Below are 25,642 nucleotides of genomic sequence, written 5' to 3'. Positions count from 1 at the left end.
TAAAAACTTATTTTGTTATTGTTGTAAAGTACTCTTGAAGCCATTTAATTTACTTTAATTACTTTTAATTTGAAAATTTTTTTCTATCTCTTATAGTTTCTGAAATATTTATTCATCTCGAAAGAAAAAAACCGATTTTTTTCAAAGGAGTGTTTTACTCCCTAGACACGCGTATGGGCATGTATAAAAAAATACGTGTCCCTTATTTTTGTCTAGAAAACAACATTAAAAGCGGAGGGGAACACTTCCGTGCCTTTCCTTGTTCTTTTTTGATGTTATAAATTGTGACATTGGAAGAGATAAATATATATCATATAAATTTTTTTATACATATCGAAATAAATCGTATTTTTGAATGCGATTGTTTGAATGCGATAATATGAATTAATAAAATAAACCGAAAACTCTGTTAATTCATGAATTAATAAGTAATTGTAATAATATTAGTAAATTGTTATACGATTCATTTTCGCACGCTAAAAATATAATATAAATGGAGATGAATTATGCAATCATTTAATGCAGGATAACAAAAAATAGAATTTTCGATACAAAAATAGAATTTTTGTATTTTACTAATTCCTTCCTTTATTATTAATCATGTGAATTGTAAAAAAATTTATTTATTTTGATCTATTTCGTAAAAAAATTTATATGATTGTAACGGGTCAACTTCCGCGAATAATGCAATCGGATAACTAGCCGGGATTAGGATTCGTGAACGACAGAGACGAACGAGAAAAATACATGTTGGTCTTTCGATTAAATGTATGTATGTGTCTGTGTACGCGCGTGCGTGTGCGTGTATGTGATCGAGTATAAATGAATACATGTATAAATATTCGTATGTTTGTGTATACAAGAGTGTGCGTATACAATCGTATGCATAATATATGTGTGTATGTGGCGTGTATGTACGTGTAGATAATGTGCTCGGTATTCGATCATAAGCCGATACGATAATGTACTAGATTCAGTGATAGACTACGTTTATACGACTCGATTTACGCCGAAGTTCTAACATTGATGTTATAACTACTGACGTTAGATGCCGTATAAACGCTCTTTTACGAAATTATTACATCGATGTAGTAACTCAAAGTCGTTTGGCGAAAAGGCTTAGCGTTATTACATCGACGTAAAAAGGACGTGTAAACGACCGCAGTGTAACGATGGCAATAATGCCAACCGATAAATTAAACATCTTAACTCTCTCTTGTTTGCAAATTTAGTATCACTTCATTGGTATCATTTCTTGGGCTCACTTCACTCGAAACTTATTAAGTTATTTTAGCTTGGTGGGGATAGGATAAGCTTGAACGTATAAACACAACTCACTTTAAATAGGAGTTATAACATCAGCGTTATTAAATCGATGTTAGAAGCCGTGTAAACGTAGTCATAGTTCTTGATATTATCGCTTTAATATTAGAACGGTTTTGTATCTGTATGTTTTCGATGCGTGCCGGTACGGTTTAATCGTGTCAAGTGTTTTTGTCCGTTATTGTGATGCATTTTTGCCGCGGCGCGTGATTACAGCTGACGTTCGGTGCTGGATCTTTAAATCGATTTACACACGTGTTTCGTCTGGCTGCGTTTTACAATGATTATGCGCTGATTTAATGCTCGATGTAACCTAACAGATTAATGCACGATAATCCGGAACGATGTATCGGTATAATGCACGCTAGTTTATGCGTCGCGAATTGAAACTGTAATTATTGTTTATATTAGACGTGCGTCTAATTTGCAGTTGGCGATTAAATTCGGATACGCAAGGATGTAAATGCTGAGCGAGAACACTCGTCAGAGACGAGTCTAATTTCTTTAATTCTTAAGTCTTTTCTAATTTCATAAATTTTTCAACGTTTATGCGGTAGTCGGTTTCGCTAAACTAGCGAATTGAGAACGTTCGGCAAAACTGGAGATGTCTTCGGTTCGGCAATAAGATATGCAGGATCGTAGGATTCTGAGAACTGTGAACGTTCAGCGGAAGAAGCAGAGAACGTTCTACCTTCTGTTTCGGATGCGTAGTGAAAGGATCGAATTCGGTTTCAGATCTCTGCACTTTATCGTGGAAGTCGGAGTGGAAACGATCTTTAATCGCAGATCGGCAAAATGTATCTTTTTAGACCTTCGCAGATCGAAGGTTCTTTTTATATGCGGGCTGATTATCTGTGTCAGTGTAATCACCCGTAAAGTCGGAATTATCCCTTCCGAGCGGTGGTTTTAGATCGGTATATGTTGATTCTGGTCGAGAGGGTTTGAAATACCGAACGCGGGCTGTCATCCTATGTATCTTCAGGTTTCTTTGGTAGACTTTTTTAAAGCTGTTAGGTGCAGTAAATGAATAAAGATGAAAAAATGAGCGCATTATAAGCGTGCCTCTGCCCTTATTCAACCGATGATCGTCGGACAGCAGCTTCCGATGGATGAATAGCCGGAAATCTTGGAATGATGCGTTTGCAGAGTGCATCGTTACATGGTTGCTTCTGATATCATAATTAAATATATTTACATTGAGGATACAAAAATCTTATTCACTACGAGTGTTGGTAATTAAAGTGTATTACGGGTAACATTAATATCGTTTTAGTTTCGTACACTTTTTTATTTGAGTAAGATTATATAAAGCGAAATATAATTATAATTCCATACCCAGATAGCCAAATCTATTAAAATCACATACTGCAAATTATACTACATATTATGTCGGTAGAACTCCAGCAGCAGTTGCGCATGATCTTTCGTCTCAAGAAAAAGTATAAAAGTATCTTTCTCCGATTTTGATGAGTTTCGAATATTGTCCAAATCAAAATAAGAGATACATATTTTTTTATACGGCCATTAAAGGGGCGATTAAAACTCCCCCTTAAAAAAATCGATTTTTATATTTCCGAGCGAATACCGTCGAAACGTAAATGATAAAAGATAACGAAAAAAAGGTTTCAATAAAAATTTTATGACTTTTAATGTACTGTTGTGCTTCGGACATGAGGCGTGGGATTTAGAATCATTGCTGATCAAGAGATAGGGATTTCAAAAGCTGTTGGAGGCCAGTCACGGTCCTATTTAAGGCATCGACATAGCATCAAAGATGGACTGCATCATATGTAAAAGTCGTCAAAAAAGAAGTATAAGACGTGAAGATGGTCAATCTTTGTCACTTTCTATTCAATGCTTAGAAAGAAAAAGAGATAACTATCTTCACGTTTTATCTCTTTCAATTTTTCTGACCACATTTAATACACTGTTTAGATAATGGCGCAATCCATGCTTTATGTCAATAGTTCAGGGTTCATCAGCCACTATTTTCCTTCAGCCTAGTGAGAATATTTTTATTTACTAGAGGGATCTTGATGGATGTGGTCACTCTATGTGTCATTGGTGTCATATCTGTGGAAAGCCAGTCGGGGAAGCCAGCATACATTGCAAATATCTTCACCGACTTCGCTTGGTTAACAAGCAACCATTTTAAAGTCTGTCCATCTCTATAGCAATCGGTATTGCATCTTTGAGCGAGATGCCAACACTCGCTCTGGAGTTGTATTACTATACATATAACTACGTTAAATAGCGGTACTAGGTGTGACTCACTCAGTGGTTAAGAGCAGTTGTGCGGAAAGCGAAAGACTCATTTGTCAACCACTTCACCAACCTTCGCCAACCACCTCACATATTTTTCTAGTCCGCAAATATTGTTTTCTAGTAATTATTTGTTGGACTGAAAAATGTGTGAATGTCCTACATATAGATATACATCAATGCTGTTGTCGTGGATGGATTGCTATTTTGCTACTTATTGACCGAATGAGTGTAGACACGCCTGACCTCTTCTCTCATATACATAATTATCATCTTGGATACTTGGAGTGCTTCAAGGGCTCGCCAAGTAGTAGTTTTGTAGATTTATTTTAAAAAATATATTTATATACAAGGTGTCCCTGAATGGTCTGTACAAACTTTGTGAATAAGTTCCAGGGACCTAAACAAGCAGAAAATGTCCCATAAACATGGGATCGGAAATGCTTGCTTCTAGAGTTACGACGGTTCGAAGTTTTCCTGCAATAGCTGGAGAAATTATCACGTCAAATCGCATAGGTGTTACAAAACTGTGTTTATTTATTTCCTCGGTTTTGCCACGGACATAACAGGACAGTACACTTGCTATAGCAAATGCTCGAAATGGCCTCCGTTAGATTCCAAGGAAGCCTGCGCACGTCGCCGCATTGTCTGGCGAACCGTCCATTTCCACCGGCACGGCCATACACCAGATGGATATCCGCCAGTTCATCAAATGAATAATTTGATTCATTCATGTTTTTAAACACAGTTTTGAAACACCTATGCAATTTAACGTGATAATTTCTCCAGCTATTGCAGGAAAACTTCGAACCGTCGTAACTCCAGAAGCAAGCGTTTCCGACCCCATGTTTATGGGACATTTTCTGCTTGTTTAGGTCCCTGGAACTTATTCACAAAGTTTGTACAGACCATTCAGGGACACCCTGTATTTTTAACTGTAGACGCAGTGTGATTTATTTGTTTTCTTTCCTTATCAAGTATCTGTTGTTCAGTCGAACGCTTCTGCTACAAATCGGTTTGCGTATGACTTGTAGGAGTGCATTAATAATTGCGTTAATAAATACTTAACAATCATCTGTAAAATTTGTTTAACTGGTAATTAACGACTATCCGTTGTTTGCTCGCGGTGAGAGGTTTTATGTTGGCTAAAATTTTAAGGAGAACCGCTTAACATGACCAGATTTAGTCGTTGTGATCTTCGTGGCGATTAAGTCTTTGTGCAAGTGAAGATAGACAAGCTTTGCTTTTAAAATTTCTAAATTTCTGCGCATTAAATTAGCATTTCACGCGGTACGTGAATATTCTATAGTCTCTTTTTCAATTCAAAATTTTAATGCAAATTTATATACAATCCAATAAAATATTTTATTCATGTATATAATCTTTCAAATCCTAACAGTTATTATAAAGTACTTTACAATAGCGCAATTACAGATTTTCCGGAAATGTCATATTTTTTGAAATCCTTTTTCATCCCCAATTTTCGGAAAATTTGAATGCACTGTTATAAAGTACGTTAATGAAACGAAAAACTTTTATTCGAAACTTTTTCCGTGTCTTTTATCATTTGAACGATATTCCCTCAGAAATATAAAAATCGATTTTTTTCAAGAAATGTTTTACTCATTTAATAATCATATAGGCATGTGTAAAAAATACGTATCTTATTTTAACGTATCCAAGACTCATCAAAATCAGAGAGAGACACTTTCATATCTTTCCTTGTCAATAATAGGGATAGAAATACAATAGAAACAATTTCTGATATAGTCATGATACAAAAAGTGTTGCAAAATTTAAGCAACTTTTTTTGGCAAAATAGTAGATGTTAAGCATTGCATGTTAGTGTGACATAACATGACATGTTAGTGTAGCATAACATAATTATGTTTTATAGTGATAGAATATCATTAGAAATCGAGCTTATCTGCAAGCACGATATAAACGCGTCAGAAATCGAATTGCCACTTCAAAAAATAACAGCAAAAACACACAGCAGAAAGAGCATAGCCTATTAAAATGAAACAATAGCAGAAACTATATTATACATATATTATACATATATAATATCGAGTTATACAGGATGATCCAGTTATTGTGTGTCAAAGAAAAACTATAACTAGATTTCGCTAAACTAAACTAAAAAGTTTTATACCATTTTGCAAACAACCACGTAAAATATTATTAATTAGGAAAGATCGCTCAATTCGCGTGAGTAAAAGCGCACGGCGGGAAAAGCCGTCCCACTGTCACTTGATACTAGACGCGCGGCAAAGCAGTGGACGGGACACTCACCAAACGTAACGCTGAAGCGCCGCGCGCCGCCGCCATGTTTTGGAGAGCGCCCCATCCGCCACACAAGTTATCAGACACCTTGTATAACTATGATAATATTATATATTATGTTATATAGTATGTTATATGACTGGAATTACAAGTACAACTGATGATTAACATTTATTTAATAATACTTATAATTATTTACTGTTATTACTATAATAGTTTTATTCCTTGTTAATATAATTATGTTTAATGCATATAATTATGCTTTAGACATATTTTATCTTTATTGTATTTTTACCTGCATATGCCATGACAACTTCCTATGATTTCTGCTACGATTTTTGTTTTCAAATTAATAAGGTAAATTCATTATTCTATTCTTGTTTTTTGCTTACGTTTGTTAACGACAGGCTATTGATTTCTGTTACATTTCTGTTGTCAATGTATGATATGATAGATTTTGTTCGCGATATTTGCTACATATCTGTTGTCTCGACGCAATAATAGCAAATAATATTCGATTTTCTCTGTTATATTTTATTAGCAAGCAATATTGTAGAAATTAAGCTTAATCTTTAAATTCCATATACATATGAATTATGACAATCCTGTCCCCATCGTTTTTCGATCGAAATGTCTTTATACACCGAAGGGTTTGAGATACGGACTTGGAAGTAAAAAAAATTTATCTACTTCTGCTACTAATTCCTTTCTATAACAGCTTTATTGTGCTCGAAGCTGAATGACAATGTCAGTTTTTGAATGTTCCTCACCCCGTATGGTGATCACATAAATTAATGTGAAAGGTAAAACTTTAGAAAAAGACACCAGGCTCGAATCGTCTTGGCCTTGCCATATGTTGTCAAGGTCACTGTCCTGAGTAACATTCAAAAAATTTTAGCCGTCGCTCGTTGTTTATTAAAAAGTTATTAACAAAAGCGTATATACAACATGCGACTACCCCCAAGCAATGTTGATTTGACTTCTAAGAAGGTCAAGGTTATTTTAACTCTCTATGCGAGGTCTACCCTATACCACCTCTGAGTCAGCGCGAAACAAGGTCTATTATTGTATGGTTCCACATGGGTTTGCAACTTTCCATGCGAAGCAAGGTCCACCGCACACCACCCCTGAGTCAGCGTGAAACGAGGTCTATTATTGTATGGTTCCACATGGGTTTACAACTTTCCATGCGAAGCGAGGTCTACTTCACACCACCCCTGGTCAGTGCGAAACGAGATCTATTATTGTATGGTTCCACATGGGTTTACAACTTTCCATGCGAAGCGAGGTCTACTTCACACCACCCCTGGTCAGTGCGAAACGAGGTCTATATTGTATGGTTCCACATAGGTTTGCAACTTTCCTCGTAAAACGAGGTCCACTCACTCATGTTAGAACGCGTATGTAATCATGAGTGGTAATCATGAGTGGAGGAGATAACAGATGTGTGATACAGGGACTTCGCTTTAGGAAAGTTGCAACCCTATGTGGAACCGTACAATAATAGACCTCGTTTCGTACTGACTTAGAGGTGGTGGTGGAGTAGATCTCGCTTCGCGTGGAAAGTTGCAAACTTATGTGGAATCGTATAATAATAGACCTCGTTTTATATTGATTCAGCAGTAGTGTGGGGTGTACCTCGCTTTGCGTGGGAAGTTGCAAACTTATGTGGAATCGTACTCTTTAATAAACAACGACCGACGGCTAAAACCTTTAGAATATTACTCAGGAGGATGACCTTGACAACATATGTCAAGATCAAAATCATACGAGGGGTCCCTTTTTAGGCAGGTTTACCCAAAAAATATTGCTAAAAGTGTATAAAAGGTTACACAGCATCGATTTTATCGCCGTTGTTTAAAGAGGTTGTCATAAGTAATTCCTCGCAAAAAATAAATGGGGGACGGCATTAGTTTAGAAGATATAACAAGTTAAGGTTTGTCACTTATAACGCTTCTCTTAAGCATTATAGACTATTATTAAGAATGTTATACATATGTTGTATATGATGTTTGTTTACAATGTAATGATCTATTTGACATCTTCTATAGCTCCATGGTCATAAATGTGTTGTCAACAATCGGTTTCACTTATTTTTCACAGTTCGCTAACAGCTTTCAACATGCGACTACATGAATTCCTCACTATTGTTAAGGATAAAAATAAATTAATAGATTTTCTTGTTGATCGGAAAATTATTCACGGGCACATTAAATATCCACGATGTGATACAGATCTCGATTTAAATCCCCAGATAGCACAGGACATCCTATGGACGTCCATTTTATGTCCATTTTACGTCCGCACGTTCATCATACGATTCGAGACATCCGTTAACGGCAAATATTTGGGCATCCATAAGATGTCCAGTCTTGGACGTCAAAGTTTCGCGCGAGCATACAAGGATGCGTTAGTTCGTTCGTTTACCGCTACGTGACGTGCGATGCGGTATCTTTCTCGTATATAAGTTTTAGTTATGAGAATTATATAAAGTTTGTAAAGAGTAACAAATAAGATTAAAGATATACTGTCCAATTTAATTTCTGATCTCATTGCTTCAGATATTAAATTGATTTTATAAGTCGGACAAGTAAATGTCCGGCGAGTAAACGAAAATAAACCGTCCGTTACCTATTTAAAATGTAAAGTGCAAGTATAAATGCAAGTAAATATGCAAGTATAAATATAAATAAAATTTTTATATGAAATTTTTATGTAAAATTTATATGAAATAGATAAATTATATTATTATTTAATTTAATATTATTTAAATAGATAAATTATATTATTATTCAATTTAATATTATTTAAATAGATAAATTATATTATTATTCAATTTAATATTATTTAAATAGATAAATTATATTATTATTTAATTTATTGGGCCAAATGTTTTATATATTATAAATGATGCATAATTCGATCTATTTATATATAATCAAAAATAATTATACAGGGTGGCAGGGAAATTTTGACAGTCCCGAAGTGTGAAGGTAGATTGGCTCAAATTAAGAAGGAAGTTACTATACTATTTTGCGATATTCGCAATAATTAACGAAAAATTAATTAAAGAAGATCGACCAATGCGCGTGGCTCGAAGCACACGACGGCGAAGGCGGTCTGACTGTAACGTAATGGCGGCGCGCGGCGAAGCGGTGATTGGGGAGGGGAGTAGCCTTCGCCACGCGCTTACACACTCATCGCTCCTCCCCTCCCCAATCACTGCTTCGCCGCGCGCCGCCATTATGTTACAGTCAGACCGCCTTCGCCGTCGTGTGCTTCTAGCCACGCGCATTGGCCGATCTTCTTTAATTAATTTTTCGTTAATTATTGCGAATATCGCAAAATAGTAGTATAGTAGTATAGTAATCGCAGTATAGTACCTTCCTTCTTAATTTGAGCCAATCTACCTTCTTACTTCGTGAAGATCAAAAATTGCCTGACACCCTGTATATATATATATATATATATATATATATATACATATATGTAAATACATACAGGGTGGGCCATTTTGGGTTTGCAACTTTCCATGCGAAGCGAGGAATCATAGACCTCGTTTCGCACTGACTCAGGGGTAGTATGGGGTAGACCTCGCTTCGCATAAAAAGTTGCAAATCTATGTGGAACTGTACAGTAATAGACCTCGTTTCGCGCTGACTCAGGGGTGGTGTGGGGTGGATCTCGCTTCGCATGGAAAGTTGTAAACCCACGTGGAACCATACAATAATAGACCTCGTTTCGCACTGAATCAGGGGTGGTGTGAAGTGGACCTCTTTGCATAGAAAGTTAAAATAACCTTGACCTTCTTAGAAGTCAAATCAACATTGCTTAGGAATTCGTATAGTCGCATATTGCATATAATTCTTGGAAATTCTTGTTAATGACTTTTTAATAAACAACGAGCGACGGTTAAAATCTTTTGAATATTACTCAGGGCAGTGACCTTGACAACATGTGTCAAGGCCAAGACGATTCGACCCTGGTGTCTTTTTCTAAAGTTTTATCATGTGAAATATTCCAAAAACAAAATAGAAGTATTATTTTAACTTATTATTTGCGATTTGCGTCATTGTTGAAGATTATCTGTGAAAAATAAAATATAAAAAAGTAAGTAAATAATTTTTTTTCTCAAGTTTAGATATTCTATAAAATAAAAAAGAAATATTATTTTTTATATATTTTTTACATTTCACTTTTCATATATATACACTTTTACAATGAATATAGATTACAAATAATAAATTAAAATAATATTTACTTATATTTTGTTTACGGAATTTTTATTACTAACTGACGTTATGTATTATAATAAATGTTGCGTCCATGCATCGGAATCGATATATCGAACGCACGTGAAAGAATCGATTGGCATATCGGAATTTCTAATATTACTTGCATTCGCGAAATAAACAACTCCTTTTGTAAAGAACAACAGAACTTTAATAGAATTAAGATTGTACAAAGAAGTATACGTAAATCAAGAGACACGGTAGTGTCTCGCGCCAAGTTCATGCGAAGCATTAGCGTGACCCTCCGTGTATCTATACGCGAGTCGGACAGTTGAGAGTAACTCAGATTATCGGATTTCAATAACAGCTGAACGGATCGAATTCTTACTAGCCTTAATCGATAGAGCGAGTTTGAATTGTATAAAAAAAGTATCTTTATTTTTGTGCTGCGTGATCTATAAACGGAGATATCATAACGCAAAATCGAAATATGAAAATTTTCAATTAAGAAACGTTTTTATCATTATCGTCACCGTCATCATCAACGCACGAAACACATAGAAAGAGAAAACGTACAGTTCCTACTCTCGATAGAAAATTACACTGTAATTTGCAATTAACAATTACATATTTTTTCTCCGAAAAAATTATGTGTTTTCTTTACACCAATCGATTTCTCACATTATTTTGTGCATAAAAGTATTAAGGTAAGATAATCGAAAAATGAATATTTTACAAGATATTTTACGGTTTATGTAAAATTAAGAAATTATTTCAAGCCTCATAACTCAAAAAGTACTTAACGAAAAGGTACTTAATTATAGTGTTTTGGAAAGCTCTCGAGATAAGCTACAAGAGTGTGCAAAAATATATAGGGTGTTCCATTTAAAAAAATTGAAGTGACCTTCATGTGACCTTCAAATGACTCTTCAAGGTAAAACCAATGATACCATCTTATGGCCCCCTCGAAACCATAAAACTTTTGTCTGAAACATTTTTCTCTAAAATGCTTTGTTTCCGAAATAATTGCGTGCGTTAATTAAAATGGCTCACCCTGTATATATGGGGCATTCTCTGTCAACGGGAGACCCCCCTGACCATTTTTTGTATCGACCTAGGAAGTTCATCCGGGGCGCAAATTGTAGCTTGATGCATGTACTTTCACATGTCGTCTGGCACTTTTCAGAAATCAAGATGGCTGCCCCAATATGGCAGCGGAAAGTCCGTGAAGCAATGGAAAAATCGAGTCATGACTTGTAATATGTGAAACAAACGGTTGCAGGAGCTTCAAAATGATTATTTAGGGTTTCATTATTTTCAAGGTCCCTGAATACAAATCCGTGGTCAGAATTTCGCAATTCAAAATGGCGGATCCAATATGGCGAAGAACTACTAAACAGTACCTTAACATGTGTCACGCATCACCTGGATCGGCTCCGAAACCATTAGTCTAAGATTTTTAGAGTTGCTGATTACAAATTTTGAGTTGGAATTCGGGAATTCAAAATGACGGATCCAGCCAGTGAAGGCAAGAGCATGACGTGATCCAGTCAATTAAAGCAAGATCTTCAAGGGATCCAGTCAGCGAAGGCAAGATCATGACGTGATCCAGCCAATTAAGGCAAGATCTTGGAGGGATCCAGCCTGTGAAGGAAAGAGCATGACAGCGGTAACTGTGGAAAATAATGTCGAATTTTACTCTACGTTTATGAAAGATACTTTTTCTTTTTCCAAAGAGTTGGAGAACCTTCTAATGATAACTTCTTGTTTGTGTATGATTTCAAAACAGGGATTTTTCAGTATTTGTGGAACTGGATGTGCTGTTTCAAATCTTTTGTTCAGCTTCCTTCTCATCTTATTATGTTCGACTTCGGTAAAGCCGAAAATCCTGATATTTTTGAAATAATTCGTCACCCATTTGAACAAAGCTTGAAACGATAAAATGGCTTCCGATGGTTTTGCAGTAAGGCTGGCTCTATATGCTTCTCTCTTAAATGTTGCGCCGAGACCGTCATATCCACTTTTTCCATGGGCAGTTGCGCTAAAATGCCATTCTGCTTCTACGCCAAAATCGTCTTTATGATGAATCAGATTCGCAATTTGGAATCTGTTTTTAAAATGTTGTTTCGCGCCATCAGTCATGTAGATTATTTTCTTTACTCTGCTAATACGTTTTCTTATTTCTGGAATGAGCAAGTTCTGAACCGAGCAAGTTCTCTACCGAGTATTGTCTCGGTGCTGATCACGCACCGTTTCCTAGTCCGGCCATCCGGACGACAAATGGGGTAGAGATTTACAAAAACGCATGTCTTCTTTATCTCCGGACCTTCCTAAAACGCACCCTGACACCGGCGAGCTAGTCCGCGCGTTTAAAAACGGCAGGTCGTTTCAAGATTTTCCTAGGATTATTTAACATCAGTTCTCAGAACTACTTCTCATCAGTTATTTTGAGAGCTAGTACTTACTTTAAGTTCACTGAACATTAGTCCTTTTCAGGGCTCAAAGACCTCGCTTTATATTGGATTTCCTTCACGTTAGTCGCATCCAACAGAATTTATCCATCATGTCAGATTACTCTCGAAAAGATCGATGTATGTGTCCCTTCAGAAAGTCTGGCGAAAAAGGTCATGTTGGAAAAAATTTTCGCACCATATCAAAGTCAATGTTGCAAATGTTTCCTCCCATTTACCGCAGGATTGTAGTGTATGTGCTAATTGTAGGAAAATGTGTAAGTCTGATTCACAAAATATCAATCAATCTACACAAGATACCAGTGGTATCTCTTATTTCTTACAGAAGTCCTCAGAATTTGATGCTGAAGATTCTGTTGAAGATGAAAATCAGTCTCGATCTGTCCGAGAAATTGAATTAGAAGAGTTGTTGACGGGATTGAAAGACAAATTTTCAAGTCTCATAGGAAGTGATCCTCTAAAATTGAAGATCTTAACGATAGCTCCAGAATCTTGGAGCGTCAATAAGATATCTAAAGAATTTGGCACTTGATGGCAGTTGGCGAAAAAAGCTAAAGAGCTTCGAGCTGCTCAGGGAATTTTACCAGAGGTAATGGCGAAGAGCGGTAAGTCCTTATCTTCGTCAATTATTGAGCAAATATTCGAATTTTATGAAAGCGACTCGAACAGCAGGATGCTTCCGGGCATTAAGGACTGTGTATCAGTGAGCGTGAATGGAGAACGAATGAAAGTACAAAAGAAGCTGTTGCTCTTGAATTTGAATGACTTGTATGTTGCGTTTAAGGAATCGCATCCGAAAACATCGGTAGGTTTTAGCACATTCGCTAAACTGCGTCTGAAACACTGTGTCTTGCCAGGAAGTAGTGGAACGCATAGTGTATATGTCTGTACTATTCATCAGAATTGCAAATTCATGTTAGATGCAATCGACATAAAAAGATTAACAAACAACTCTGATGAAGCAATTTGTGATTACAAAGATTGCTTGAAACTCATAATGTGTAGCAATCCAGGTCCTAAATGTCATCTGAACGAATGCAATAAATGTCCAAGCATTGGTGATTTTTCTTCAAGATTACTCAGAATACCAGATGATGCAGCTGTTACCGATTTCGAATATAGTTCTTGGACTTCCACTGACAGATGTACCCTGCACACAATTAAGGTACAAGCTATTGATTTTGTAGATGAACTATGTAGTAAGTTGGTGGTATTGAAACCGCACTCGTTTATAGCTAAACAGCAATCACTATTCCTTTCTGAGAAGAAACAAAATCTTGCTCAAGACGAAGTTATTGTCATGTTCGACTTTTCGGAAAATTATACATGCACAGCTCAGGACGCATCACAAGCGTTTCATTTTAATAATAACCAGTGCACCGTCTTCCCTGTTATTTATTATTATCGAGAAGAATCACAATTAAAGCATACGAGTTGCATTTTTCTTTCGAACAGCTTGAAACATGATACAGCCGCAGTTTATACAGTTCAGAACTTGCTCATTCCAGAAATAAGAAAACGTATTAGCAGAGTGAAGAAAATAATCTACATGACTGATGGCGCGAAACAACATTTTAAAAACAGATTTCAAATTGCGAATCTGATTCATCATAAAGACGATTTTGGCGTAGAAGCAGAATGGCACTTTAGCGCAACTGCCCATGGAAAAAGTGGGTATGACGGTCTCGGCGCAACATTTAAGAGAGAAGCATATAGAGCCAGCCTTACTGCAAAACCATCGGAAGCCATTTTATCGTTTGAAGCTTTGTTCAAATGGGCGACGAATTATTTAAAAAATATCAGGATTTTCGGCTTTACCGAAGTCGAACAAATAAGATGAGAAGGAAGCTGAACAAAAGATTTGAAACAGCACATCCAGTTCCACAAATACTGAAAAATCACTGTTTTGAAATCACACATAAACAAGAAGTTATTAGAAGGTTCTCTAACTCTTTGTAAAAAGAAAAAGCATCTTTCATACGTAGAGTAAAATTCGACATTATTTTCCACAGTTACCGCCGTCATGCTCTTTCTTTCACAGGCTGGATCCCTCCAAAATCGTGCCTTAATTGGCTGGATCACGTCATGCTCTTGCCTTCACTGACTGGATCCGTCATTTTGAATTCCCAAATTCCAACTCAAAATTTGTAATCAGCAACTCTAAAAATCTTAGACTAATGGTTTCGGAGCCGATTCAGGTGATGCGTGACACATGTTAAGGTACTGTTTAGTAGTTCTTCGCCATATTGGATCCGCCATTTTGAATTGCGAAATTCTGACCACGGATTTGTATTCAGAGACCTTGAAACCCCCTAAATAATTATTTTGAAGCTCCTACAATCGTTTGTTTCACATATTACAAGTCACGACTCGATTTTTCCATTGCTTCACGGACTTTCCGCTGCCATATTGGGGCAGCCATCTTGATTTCTGAAAAGTGCCAGACGACATGTAAAAGTACATGCATCAAACTACAATTTGCGCCCCGGATGAACTTCCTAGGTCGATACAAAAAATGGACAGGGGGGGTCTCCCGTTGACAGAGAATGTCCCATATATATATATATATATATATATGTAATTATGCATAAAAAGGGCCCACCTTCGCACAAATGTGTTATTGACGTATGTTGTGAAGATGTTATCCCTGATTAACATTCTGAAGGTTTTAGCCGGCGGTCGTTCCTTATTCAAAAGTTATTAACAAATAAATGTGAGTAATATTGACATAAAGATTCTACTTTATTTGTTCACCGATTTGCTTTATTTTTAAATATGATATAGGGGAGATCTTCCCGAGTAATTTCGTATATATGTATAAGGGTCGGACTCAAATAGTTTTGGAGATATAGGCTGAAAAAGGATAAAAATAATAAATACAAAAATAAGGTAAACCTTCGGAAAATCCACCTATATGAAATGATGGGTAAGAATACCCAATTCCTACGTATTTTTACCTCCTGAACACGAATATGAAACTTAAAAATGGCGGTAAATTAAAGTAAAATAAAGGTAAAATAATGGTAAATTAAAGTTAAATAAAAAAAGATAAACAATTTAAATTTATATAGAATTTAATACAATTAAAAAATATCACAAATGTATGTGTACACACACACACACACGCGCGCGCGCGCGCGCGGGGGATGCAAGAGGGGCCTTCCGTAACCACCCCGCCGGTAGGGGACGCAATGCGAAGAGTTCAATCACAATGGATATATGCTGTAAGTTGTAAAGCGAGGTCCACCTTGCCTACCGGCGGGGTGGTTGCGGAAGGGGGGCCTTCGGCCCCCCTTGCTCCCCCCGCATGTGTGTGTGTATGTGTGTACACATACATTTGTGATATTTTTTAATTGTATTAAATTGTATTAAATTCTATATAAATTTGAATTGTTTACCTTTTTTTATTTACATCTAATTTACCTTTTTTGCGTTTTTCTTCAACTTGCGAGTTCGTCTGCCATTTTTAAGTTTCATATTCGTGTTCAGAAGGTAAAAATACGTAAGAATTGGGTATTCTTACCCATTATTTCATATAGGTGAGTTTTCCGAAGGTTTACCTTATTTTTGTATTTATTATTTTTATCCTTTTTCAGCCTATATCTCCAAAGCTATTTGAGTCCGACCCTTATACATATATACGAAATTACTCGGGAAGATCTCTCTTATAGTATATTTAAAAATAAAGCAAATCGGGGCCCCTTTTATGCATAAATACTTTAATAACTTTTGAATAAAGAACGATCGCCGGCTAAAACCTTCAGAATATTAATTAGAGATATGACCTTGACAACATATATCAATGATACATTTGTGCGAGGGTGGTCCCTCTTTATGCATAATTACCAATATCTATATTTCTTACAATTGGTAACATTGGCTTATACTTAGCATTTTACTATGTCAGGCAGTGTAACTCTGTGTCGTAGTTGGAATTCATCGTGGTGAACACAATGGCCGCATTTAGCGGACTCAACAGTTGGACAACATTACTAAATTTTCCGATGTAATTCGCCGCTGATTGGTCGCACCTGAAAGTAGAAACCAATCATGTTCGATTGCTACTTAGCGGTTGATCCGCTGAATGCGGCCAATGTTACACTGTGTCCTCTGTGTCGTTAGTTAGAAAACATCCAATCAGATTTTGATATTTTTCGTCGTATTGGATCCGACATTTTGAATTTTGATTTAGAATTCGTATTCAGCAATCTAATGGCGTTTCCAAGTGGTCGGGTTTAATCGCTCCGGGGTAGTTTACTAGACGTCATTGACCAATCATAACTAGTCTTCAGAAGAATGTAACCATACATTCTTTAGAAAAATAGCTGTGATTGGTCAATAACGTCTAGTAAACTACCCCGGAGCGATTAAACTCGACCACTCGAAAACACCATAAGAAACTCCTAAATACTTATCTAGATAAATATTTTTAAAATCGGATAAGTATTTTTAAAATACTCTTTTTCTTGCCCATAAAGGCACAAACAGTGAAATTTTGCCACCGAAAGGATTAATGTGTGTATATGTTTTTAATATGTAATATGAATCATTAATATTGTAAAAAAATTTTTTTTTAATTCAGATCTATACCAGATCAATATGTGGAGAAACTCATAAATGCCAATATTCTTTCTCAAGAAATTGTTAAAAATACTATCAAAAGCCATACCACATTATTAAATAAGGCTTTAAAAGAATCTATGGAAAATATGTCGCGACAGCTAGCCACGTCATATCTTAATGGAAGATGGACGGGAATAAAACAAGCCGAAGCCAATATAACACAATGGGATACTGGAGTTGATTTGCATTTGTTACAATTCCTGGGAAAAAAAAGTGTTCAAGTACCACCAAACTTAGTAAGTAAATTTATTAATGATATATATAAGAATACACAAATATACACATTATCTTATATATCCTTATTTTATCACTTTATTTTATTATTATATTTACGAATTTAGGAATCAAAATACTAATAATATAATAGGGAAGTTCTTGAAAAATTAATAAACTAGTCATCATAGAATATGTTTAAAGTGTCATCTATGCGTAAATGACTAATAATTTATTATTATATTCTATATATATTTTATTATATTCGAATATATTATATTCGTAAATTATTAATAATAATTAAGAAGTTACATTTTGTCGAATAAAAAAAATCGATTATTTTATTGGCTGAAATTGTACAATTTAAAAATTAATGGTTCAAAACATTAAGTACTCATAAAAATGATGAAGATATAAATGAAAATACAAGAGTATCGCGCACAACGATGCACGCGCTGTATTCTTGCTATGCACCGAACTCGAGACAATGGACACTCGGCTGTGTGTGTGATTGATCGTAATGTAAAATCGATCGAATATTATATAAAGAATCTAGTCACACCGTGCACTTTTTTTTATTTCGTTCTTGAAGATAGGCTAAAGTAAATTAACAGTACAAGATAAATTCATGACATATTATAGAATGGTAGTTCGCAACTTTTCGAACAGTGTACATTAGATGAAAATATATAAATCTAACAAGGAAATGCACGGAAGTGTCTCCCTCTGATTTTGATGAGCTTTTAATATGATGTTTTCTAGACAAAAACAAGGTACATATTTTCTTATACGTGCTCATACGCACGTCTAGGGGGTAAAACACCCCTTTGTAAAAAGTTGGTGGTAAATATTTACCTTTACACAGCAAGCTCCAAATGATTTGACCTTGACATATATTGTCAAGGTCATTGCCCTGAGGGCGATTCTTCCAAAAACGATCATGCTCCGATTTGAGTCAAATTTTGTAAATAGGTTCCTTTTAGGTATAAAAGAAGTATACGAGAAGGATTTTTGGCGACTCGAAAATTAAGGCACTTTTTAAGCCCTTTTTCGTAAAAGTGAATATTACCTTTAGACAGCTTGTTCGAAACGGTAAATATCTAGAAAAACAGCAACCTCATTAATGACCTTGGCCTTGACATATGTGATCAAGATCATGACCCTGAGTAACCTTCAATAAGTTTTCATTGGTGGTGCAAACCTATGTAAAACCTTACTTAATAATAACCTTAATTATAATTACTTAATAATATGAAACCGTACCTATATGAAACCGTACAATAATAGACCTCGTTTCGCGCTAACTCAGCGGTGATGTGGTGTGGACCTCGCTTTGTGTGGAAAGTTGCAAACCTATGTAAAATCTTACTTAATAATAGACCTCGTTTCGCGCTGACTCAGCGGTGATGTGGTATGGACCTCGCTTCGCGTGAAAAGTTGCAAATCTATATAGAACCGGTAAACCTGCATAAAAGGGGACCCTTTTTTTTTTACATGGAAAAATGCATACCCCTGCCCTTAGAGAAAGGCGGGGATTATGCGGGACTCCGAGGGATAACCTCGACTATCTGCTAAAACCCCATGATGGCCGCTATCGCGCGCGATTGGGGGGCCATGGGATCGCTTACGCACTCGGCCGCGACCCCCCTGCATGCAAGACCCTTCTCCAGTTAACAGAGAGGGGTCCCTACCAAATGTTGGGGTGTTATACACCCCAACCCTCGACGAATATGACGACGAGACGCGGCCACGCAATTTCGTCGCCCCTCCAGGGAGGGACCTATAGGGAGGAACGTCTGCGCCCTCAACAGCACGTCCCCCAAGTCCCTAGTCGAGGGGGAGTGAGTCCCCCTTGACCCGCCACTGGAGGAGGTGCGGGGAAAGTTAACTCCGGGCATATGCCCTTTTCTTCGTACCTCCCCTCCTCCTGCGGATGGGAGCGGAGGACGGATCATCCTCTCGCCCCCGCTCCGCGGCCTCCCGCAACCACCCCGCCGGTAGGGACCGCATTGGAATATTATGATCCCAAATAACTCAAGTAATGTAAACAATATAAAAAATTAAAAAGAAAATGGCATAAGAGCCAACGCGCGGTAGTTGGAGCGCAGAGAAGCAACAACACTTCTTTCTTTTTTCAATATTAGTTTATTAAAAAATACATTATAATAACAAAGCGAACGTTTCGGATCATCTTTTGATCCTTCTTCAGCGCGATGTTAACAATATATATTACAGATAGTGACGCGTTACATTAAACGAATTTGTTTTCGACGCGTAGGTGACGCTAAATTACATCCCGCGGAGGTCTAGTAAGCGCTCTGCTTCCAACAATCAATTAAATATACTATAGTTATGCTATGCGACGTCACAGCAGATCTAACAAATCGAGTAAAAATAATAAAATAAATACCGAAAGATATTACACGTGAATAAGCTTTTTTGCTTAAATTAATAGAAGCATGGCTCACCAGATTCCGCGCTTTTTACAATTAATAATATAGTATGCCGCTGTGCGCCTCATGTCGATTCGAGATTCGATGACGAACTGTATAAATATGTCCTCGGTTGTCAGGACGTAAACATGGACTCAACCAAGGACATGCGCAGTTGACTCAACGATAACAAACATACCGACGCGTGAACGAACGCCTCATATTTTCGATAAATTATCGATTATCGTCGCAAATGTATGATGCAAGCCCTCTGTATCACTCTGCAAATTCAAGCTATTCTTTTGGCGCTTGATAAACAGCATTTCAGAGACAAGCCTTTTGCTCAACGAGGACTCCCTGTCCAAAATCTCAGATTCTTCCCAATTAAAATCATGACCGAATTCCAGTCTGTGATTAGTTATAACCGAAGGTTGTGACGTATTTCGTCGAATGTGATTTCGGTGTTCAGAAATTTGTTTTTTTAACTGTCTGCTAGTTTGGCCGACATATGACGCATCGCAATCATTGCACGAGACTTTATACACTACATTGTTACACGAATCTTTTGGCATTATGTCTTTATGAACCTTGACAAAATTACGAAGTTTATTTAAGCCAAAATAAGAAACTCCCGTGTCATGATTACGAAGAACTCGCTTAAATTGTTCCGAAAACGTTGGAATGTATGGGATTGTAAAATATGAAGAGGGTCTTTTCTCAAGGTGGTCCTCGTCGGGCTCCAAGCCTGTCCGATTCAAGGCCAATAGCAACTTCAGACGCTCTCGTATTACATGGAAAATATAAAATAGAGGATAGCCATTGTCCAAGAGGACGCCGACTATCAGCTGAAAGTTTTTTTGATGGAATCTCGGATGCGATAATACACTCAAATATAAACAATATAAACAATATAAACAATATAATACAATATATATATAGTAACCAAAATAATCAAAAATATAACCATGACAATATATAGCAAAGTCATTTGGAACAAGCTGTCTAAAGGTAATATTCACTTTTACGAAAAAGGGCCTAAAAAGTGGAGAAGCCTTCATTGGCGCACAGTACAATTGGACACGTTGCAACTGCACACCGTGCTATTAGACACATAAGATTGCGGACCGTTCGATTGGACACGTTACATTTGCACACCGTTCATTTAGACACATATCTTTTGCGCACCGTTCAATTGGACACGTTGCTTTTGGACACAAAACTCAATTTTCCATAATTTAAAACATAGACGCATGTGTATGTAGAAGACTTGAAATTTTTATCAATTTATTAACTTTTTTGATGGAAGATGTATCACAACGTTTCGACCATGGGTTTTGGTCCTTATCAAGTGAACTAAAATTATTACATATAATATAAACAATAAATAAATTACAATAAAATGTGACCAAAAAAAAAAGAAGGAGAAAAAAGAAAAAATTATATACATACATTATCTTAGGTAACTAATACGTGGTGAGAAATAAAGAAATCACTGTGTCAAGTCATGTCAACCTCTCGATCCAACACAACGAGAAAGACTAAACCACCTTTATTAGTCTATCATAAATATCGTTTAAACTTTCAGTGTCCTTTTGTAAGTTAACAGTGTTGTCAGACTTTTTGATGAAAAACATTTCAGCAATTTCTCTCTTTCTCATATGTCTCTCATTATGCAGAATAACCGGTGTTGACCAATCGAAGTCATGATTAAGTTTCAATTTATGTTTGCTAACCACAGAAAGATTGCTTTCGTGCAATTTAATGTTGTTGCAATGTTCTTTGATACGAGTGCCTAAATGTCTTTTTGTTTGGCCAATATATGACATATTACAATTTTTACAGTTTAACTTGTAAACAACTTCAGTCCTGTTATTAATAGGCAGTCTATCTTTTCCACGTTTAATTAATGCATTCAGTTTATTAGGTACATTATAGACAACCTTAAGACCAACATTTTTGAAAAGGCGACTAATCTCATCACTCAAGCCCTCTACAAACGGTAACGAAATGTAAAATGGTGTAGTCGCCTTATCACATTCCATATTCATATTTACATTGTCGCGATGTTTTAAAAATTCTAGTCTTTTTTTAACGTAACGGTTAGTAATTTGAGTTGGAAAACAATTGGAAAGAATCTGTTTAATAATATCGATGTTCTTAAAATGAAATCGAACGTCGGATAATAAAATTGCGCGGTCAACAAGGCTATAAATGGTGTTAATTTTATATTTAAACGGATGTTGGGAATAAAAATTAGTGTATCTATTAGAACAAGTAGGTTCTCTGTACCAATCCGTCAAAAGCCGACCATCCGAGCGAATAACAGTCGTGTCCAAAAAACTAATACGCGAATCATACTCAGTTTTATGTGTAAATGTCAAACGTTGATGATAGTCATTGAAAGTCGATATAATCTCGTCAATTTTTGAGCGTGGAACAATGATAAAAATGTCATCAACATATCTATAATACAGCGGCACATCAAAACTCAATAAACTTAAGCAATGCGTTTCTAGATCATCCATCACGATATTTGCCAAAATAGGTGACAAGGGAGACCCCATAGGGCTACCAAAAATCTGTTCGTAAAACTGTCCATTAAATGAAAAACTAGTGGAATCCAAAACCGTTTCTATCGCGTATAAAAACTGAGACAAGTTAAATTAGTGTTAGGCGCAATATAATTCCAACGTTTAGTAACACCATTTACAACTAAATCTTTAGGAATATTAGTAAAAAGTGCAGCAACATCAAGTGAAATCATTAAATCGTCATCGTTAATAAATTTATCTTTCAAACTATTGGCAAAAGTCCAATCATCCTTAATGTGAGATTTAGGTTCCAAAATCGAAATCTGTAGTATATCGTGAATGTATTGCGCAACATTATATAACGGACTGCCAAGTGATGACACAATAATCCGTAGTGGAAAACCCGCTTTGTGAATCTTAGGCAGACCATAACACCGCGGCAAGTTACCATTAGTAGAGTTTAATTTTCTATATGTAGTCTCATTAATTAAATCATTACTTCGCCAGGACTTAATAATAGTATTAATTCTATTGATTAATTTTCTGATCGGATCCTTGTTCAATTTTCTGTAAGTACATTGATCACCCAAAAGAGCCTCCATCTTACTCACATAATCACTTTTGTCCATGATTACTGTGACCTGACCCTTATCAGCCCTTTTTTTTGGTCACATTTTATTGTAATTCATTTATTGTTTATATTATATGTAATAATTTTAGTTCACTTGATAAGGACCAAAACTCATGGTCGAAACGTTGTGATACATCTTCCATCAATAAATTGCCGGTGTGGTTGATTAAATTACTTCCATTTATTTTATCTACTGGCGACGTTCAAGAATTTATCATTATTAACTTTTTATTTTATAAACGAATGACAAATACAGTAAATTTGCGTACAGTTCTTTTGCGCACAGTTCTTTTGCGCACAGTTCTTTTGCGCACAGCTCTTTTGCGCACAGTTCTTTTGCACACAGTTCAATTGCGTACAACCACAATGGATATATGCTGTAAGTTGTAAAGCGAGGTTCACCTTACCCACCAGCGGGGTGGTTGCGGGAGGGGGGGCCGAAGGCCCCCCTGCACTCCCCCCGCGCGCGCGCGCGCGCGTGTGTGTACACATACATTTGTGATATTTTTTAATTGTATTAAATTGTATTAAATTCTATATAAATTTAAATTGTATTAAATGTTGAACCCCTATCGAAATGAACTGTGCGCAAAAGAACTGTGGGCAAAAGAACTGTGGGCAAAAGATCTGTGGGCAAAAGAACTGTGGGCAAAAGAACTGTGCGCAATTGAATTGTGGGCAAAAGAACTGTGCGCAATTGAACTGTGGGCAAAAGAACTGTGCGCAATCGAACTGTGCGCAAATTTACTGTATTTGTTATTCGTTTATAAAATAAGAATTTAATAAATTGATAAAAATTTCAAGTCTTCTACATACACATGCGTCTATGTTTTAAATTATGGAAAATTGAGTTTTGTGTCCAATTGAATGGTGCGCAAAAGATATGTGTCTAAATGAACGGTGTGCAAATGTAACGTGTCCAATCGAACGGTGCGCCAATGAGCCACTCCCTAAAAAGTGTCTTAATTTTCGAGTCCCCAAAAATCCTTCTCGTATACTTCTTTTGTACCTAAAAGGAACCTATTTACAAAATTTGACTCAAATCGAAGCATGATCGTTTTCGGAAGAACAGCCGCCCTGAGTAACATCCAAAAGGTTTTAGGCATCGTTCGTTGTTTATTAAAAAATTACAAACAAAAGAAGTTTTATAAGGTTTACAGAATTTTTGGACACCATGTACAATAATAGACCTATCGTATTGAAAGTTATAAAGAAATAAACGTATTGAAGAACATCTCAATTTCTTTGACCTTTACATATGTATATGTACATCGATTATAATTGAGGATCTCGTTTTGTGTGGAAAGTTGCAAGCCTATGTGGAAGCGTACAATAATAGACCTCGTTTCGCACTGACTCAAGGGTGATGTGGGATGGACCTCGCTTCACGTAGAAAGTTGCAAAGCTATGTGAAAACATACAATAATAAATCCTTATTGTACAGTTCCACATAGATTTGATTTCACATAGGTTTGCAACTTTCCACGTGAAGCGAGGTCCACTCCACATCACCCCTGAGTCAGTGTGAAACAAGGTCTATTATTGTACAGTTTTACATAGGTTTGCAACTTTCCACATCAAGCGAGGTCCACTCCACGCTACTTCTGAATAATTTATTAAATATTTCTTATCAAAAACGTAAAATAAATAATTAAATAACCGCGTATATGTCAAAAAAACATTCCATTAAGTGCACAAGATGTTTAAAGATTACGTGAAATTTGTGACTTCTTTTGTTTATAATTTTTTAAACAACAAGCGACGCCTAAAATCTTTTGGATGTTACTCAGAGCAGTGACCTTGACAATATATGTCAAGGTCAAGTCATTTGGGGCTGGCTGTATAAAGGTAAATATTTACCAAGTTATGTTTCGAAAAATAATTTTCTAGAATTAATTATATCCTCTCCATAAATACGCTATTCATGTCTGTCCATGCGCTCGATCCTTCGCTCAACACATCCTGTTTTTCCCTAATACAAAATAACAGATACATTTGAAAGATATATTCTATATAATTATCGGAAGTTTTTATCGTGCTAGATATATATATATATATATATAAAACTAAACACATTTGAATATATAATAAATATCATACATCAAGACAAAAGTCAAATATAAATATATCTGAAGCAATCTGTTGGAGCAATAGTATAAAAGATTGTTGTTTTATGAGCGTTAGCTTAATAAGTGACATTGTTTAATGATGTATTATTAAGGATGCGTAAGCTCTTGTATTTATTGATATTTTAAATATATTTATTATTTTATATTTCTCTTATGATTTTATTTTTGTCTTTGTAAAATCACAATTACGACATAAATTTTTATTTTTTTCGAGTGCTGAAGAAGTTTTCTGGTACTTCTTATAACTTTTGGAAAAGACACAAACGTCATTACATAAAATTTTCGTCTTTTTTATTGAACAAGTTTCTCACAAAGAACGAGGAAATTTCAAAAGGGAGGTACGAAATACGATATATGCTAGTTACTTAAAGAATAAAAAAATATTTAAATGCCATAAACAATATAAATACAATAAGCATGAAACAGCAGATTTCCAAAACTCAATAGCACTTGTTTATATTCAATTAGGATGTCATCATTTACACATATCATTTCTTTCACATAATATG

At 35.9% G+C, this 25,642-nt stretch overlaps 1 protein-coding gene across 3 annotated transcripts in view; it reads left to right on the top strand.

Annotated features, from left to right (window-relative positions):
• The window catches only part of LOC145975617 (2-oxoadipate dehydrogenase complex component E1), a 330,754-nt gene that overhangs the window by 131,338 nt on the left and 173,774 nt on the right, over positions 1–25,642 (top strand). For all 3 annotated transcript variants that reach the window (XM_083106211.1, XM_083106214.1, XM_083106212.1), the window contains exon 7: positions 17,157–17,433. In XM_083106211.1, the coding sequence (XP_082962337.1) occupies positions 17,157–17,433 (277 nt within the window). The remainder of the gene's footprint in view (positions 1–17,156; positions 17,434–25,642) is intronic.

This window comes from Camponotus vicinus, unplaced genomic scaffold (genome assembly GCF_025532165.1).
Source record: "Camponotus vicinus isolate PSW18456_S1 unplaced genomic scaffold, iyCamVici1.0 SCAF_8, whole genome shotgun sequence".
NCBI classification, from domain to species: Eukaryota; Metazoa; Arthropoda; class Insecta; order Hymenoptera; family Formicidae; genus Camponotus; species Camponotus vicinus.
Note: the sequence above shows the minus strand (reverse complement) of the source record. Positions and strands in the feature narration are given on the sequence as shown.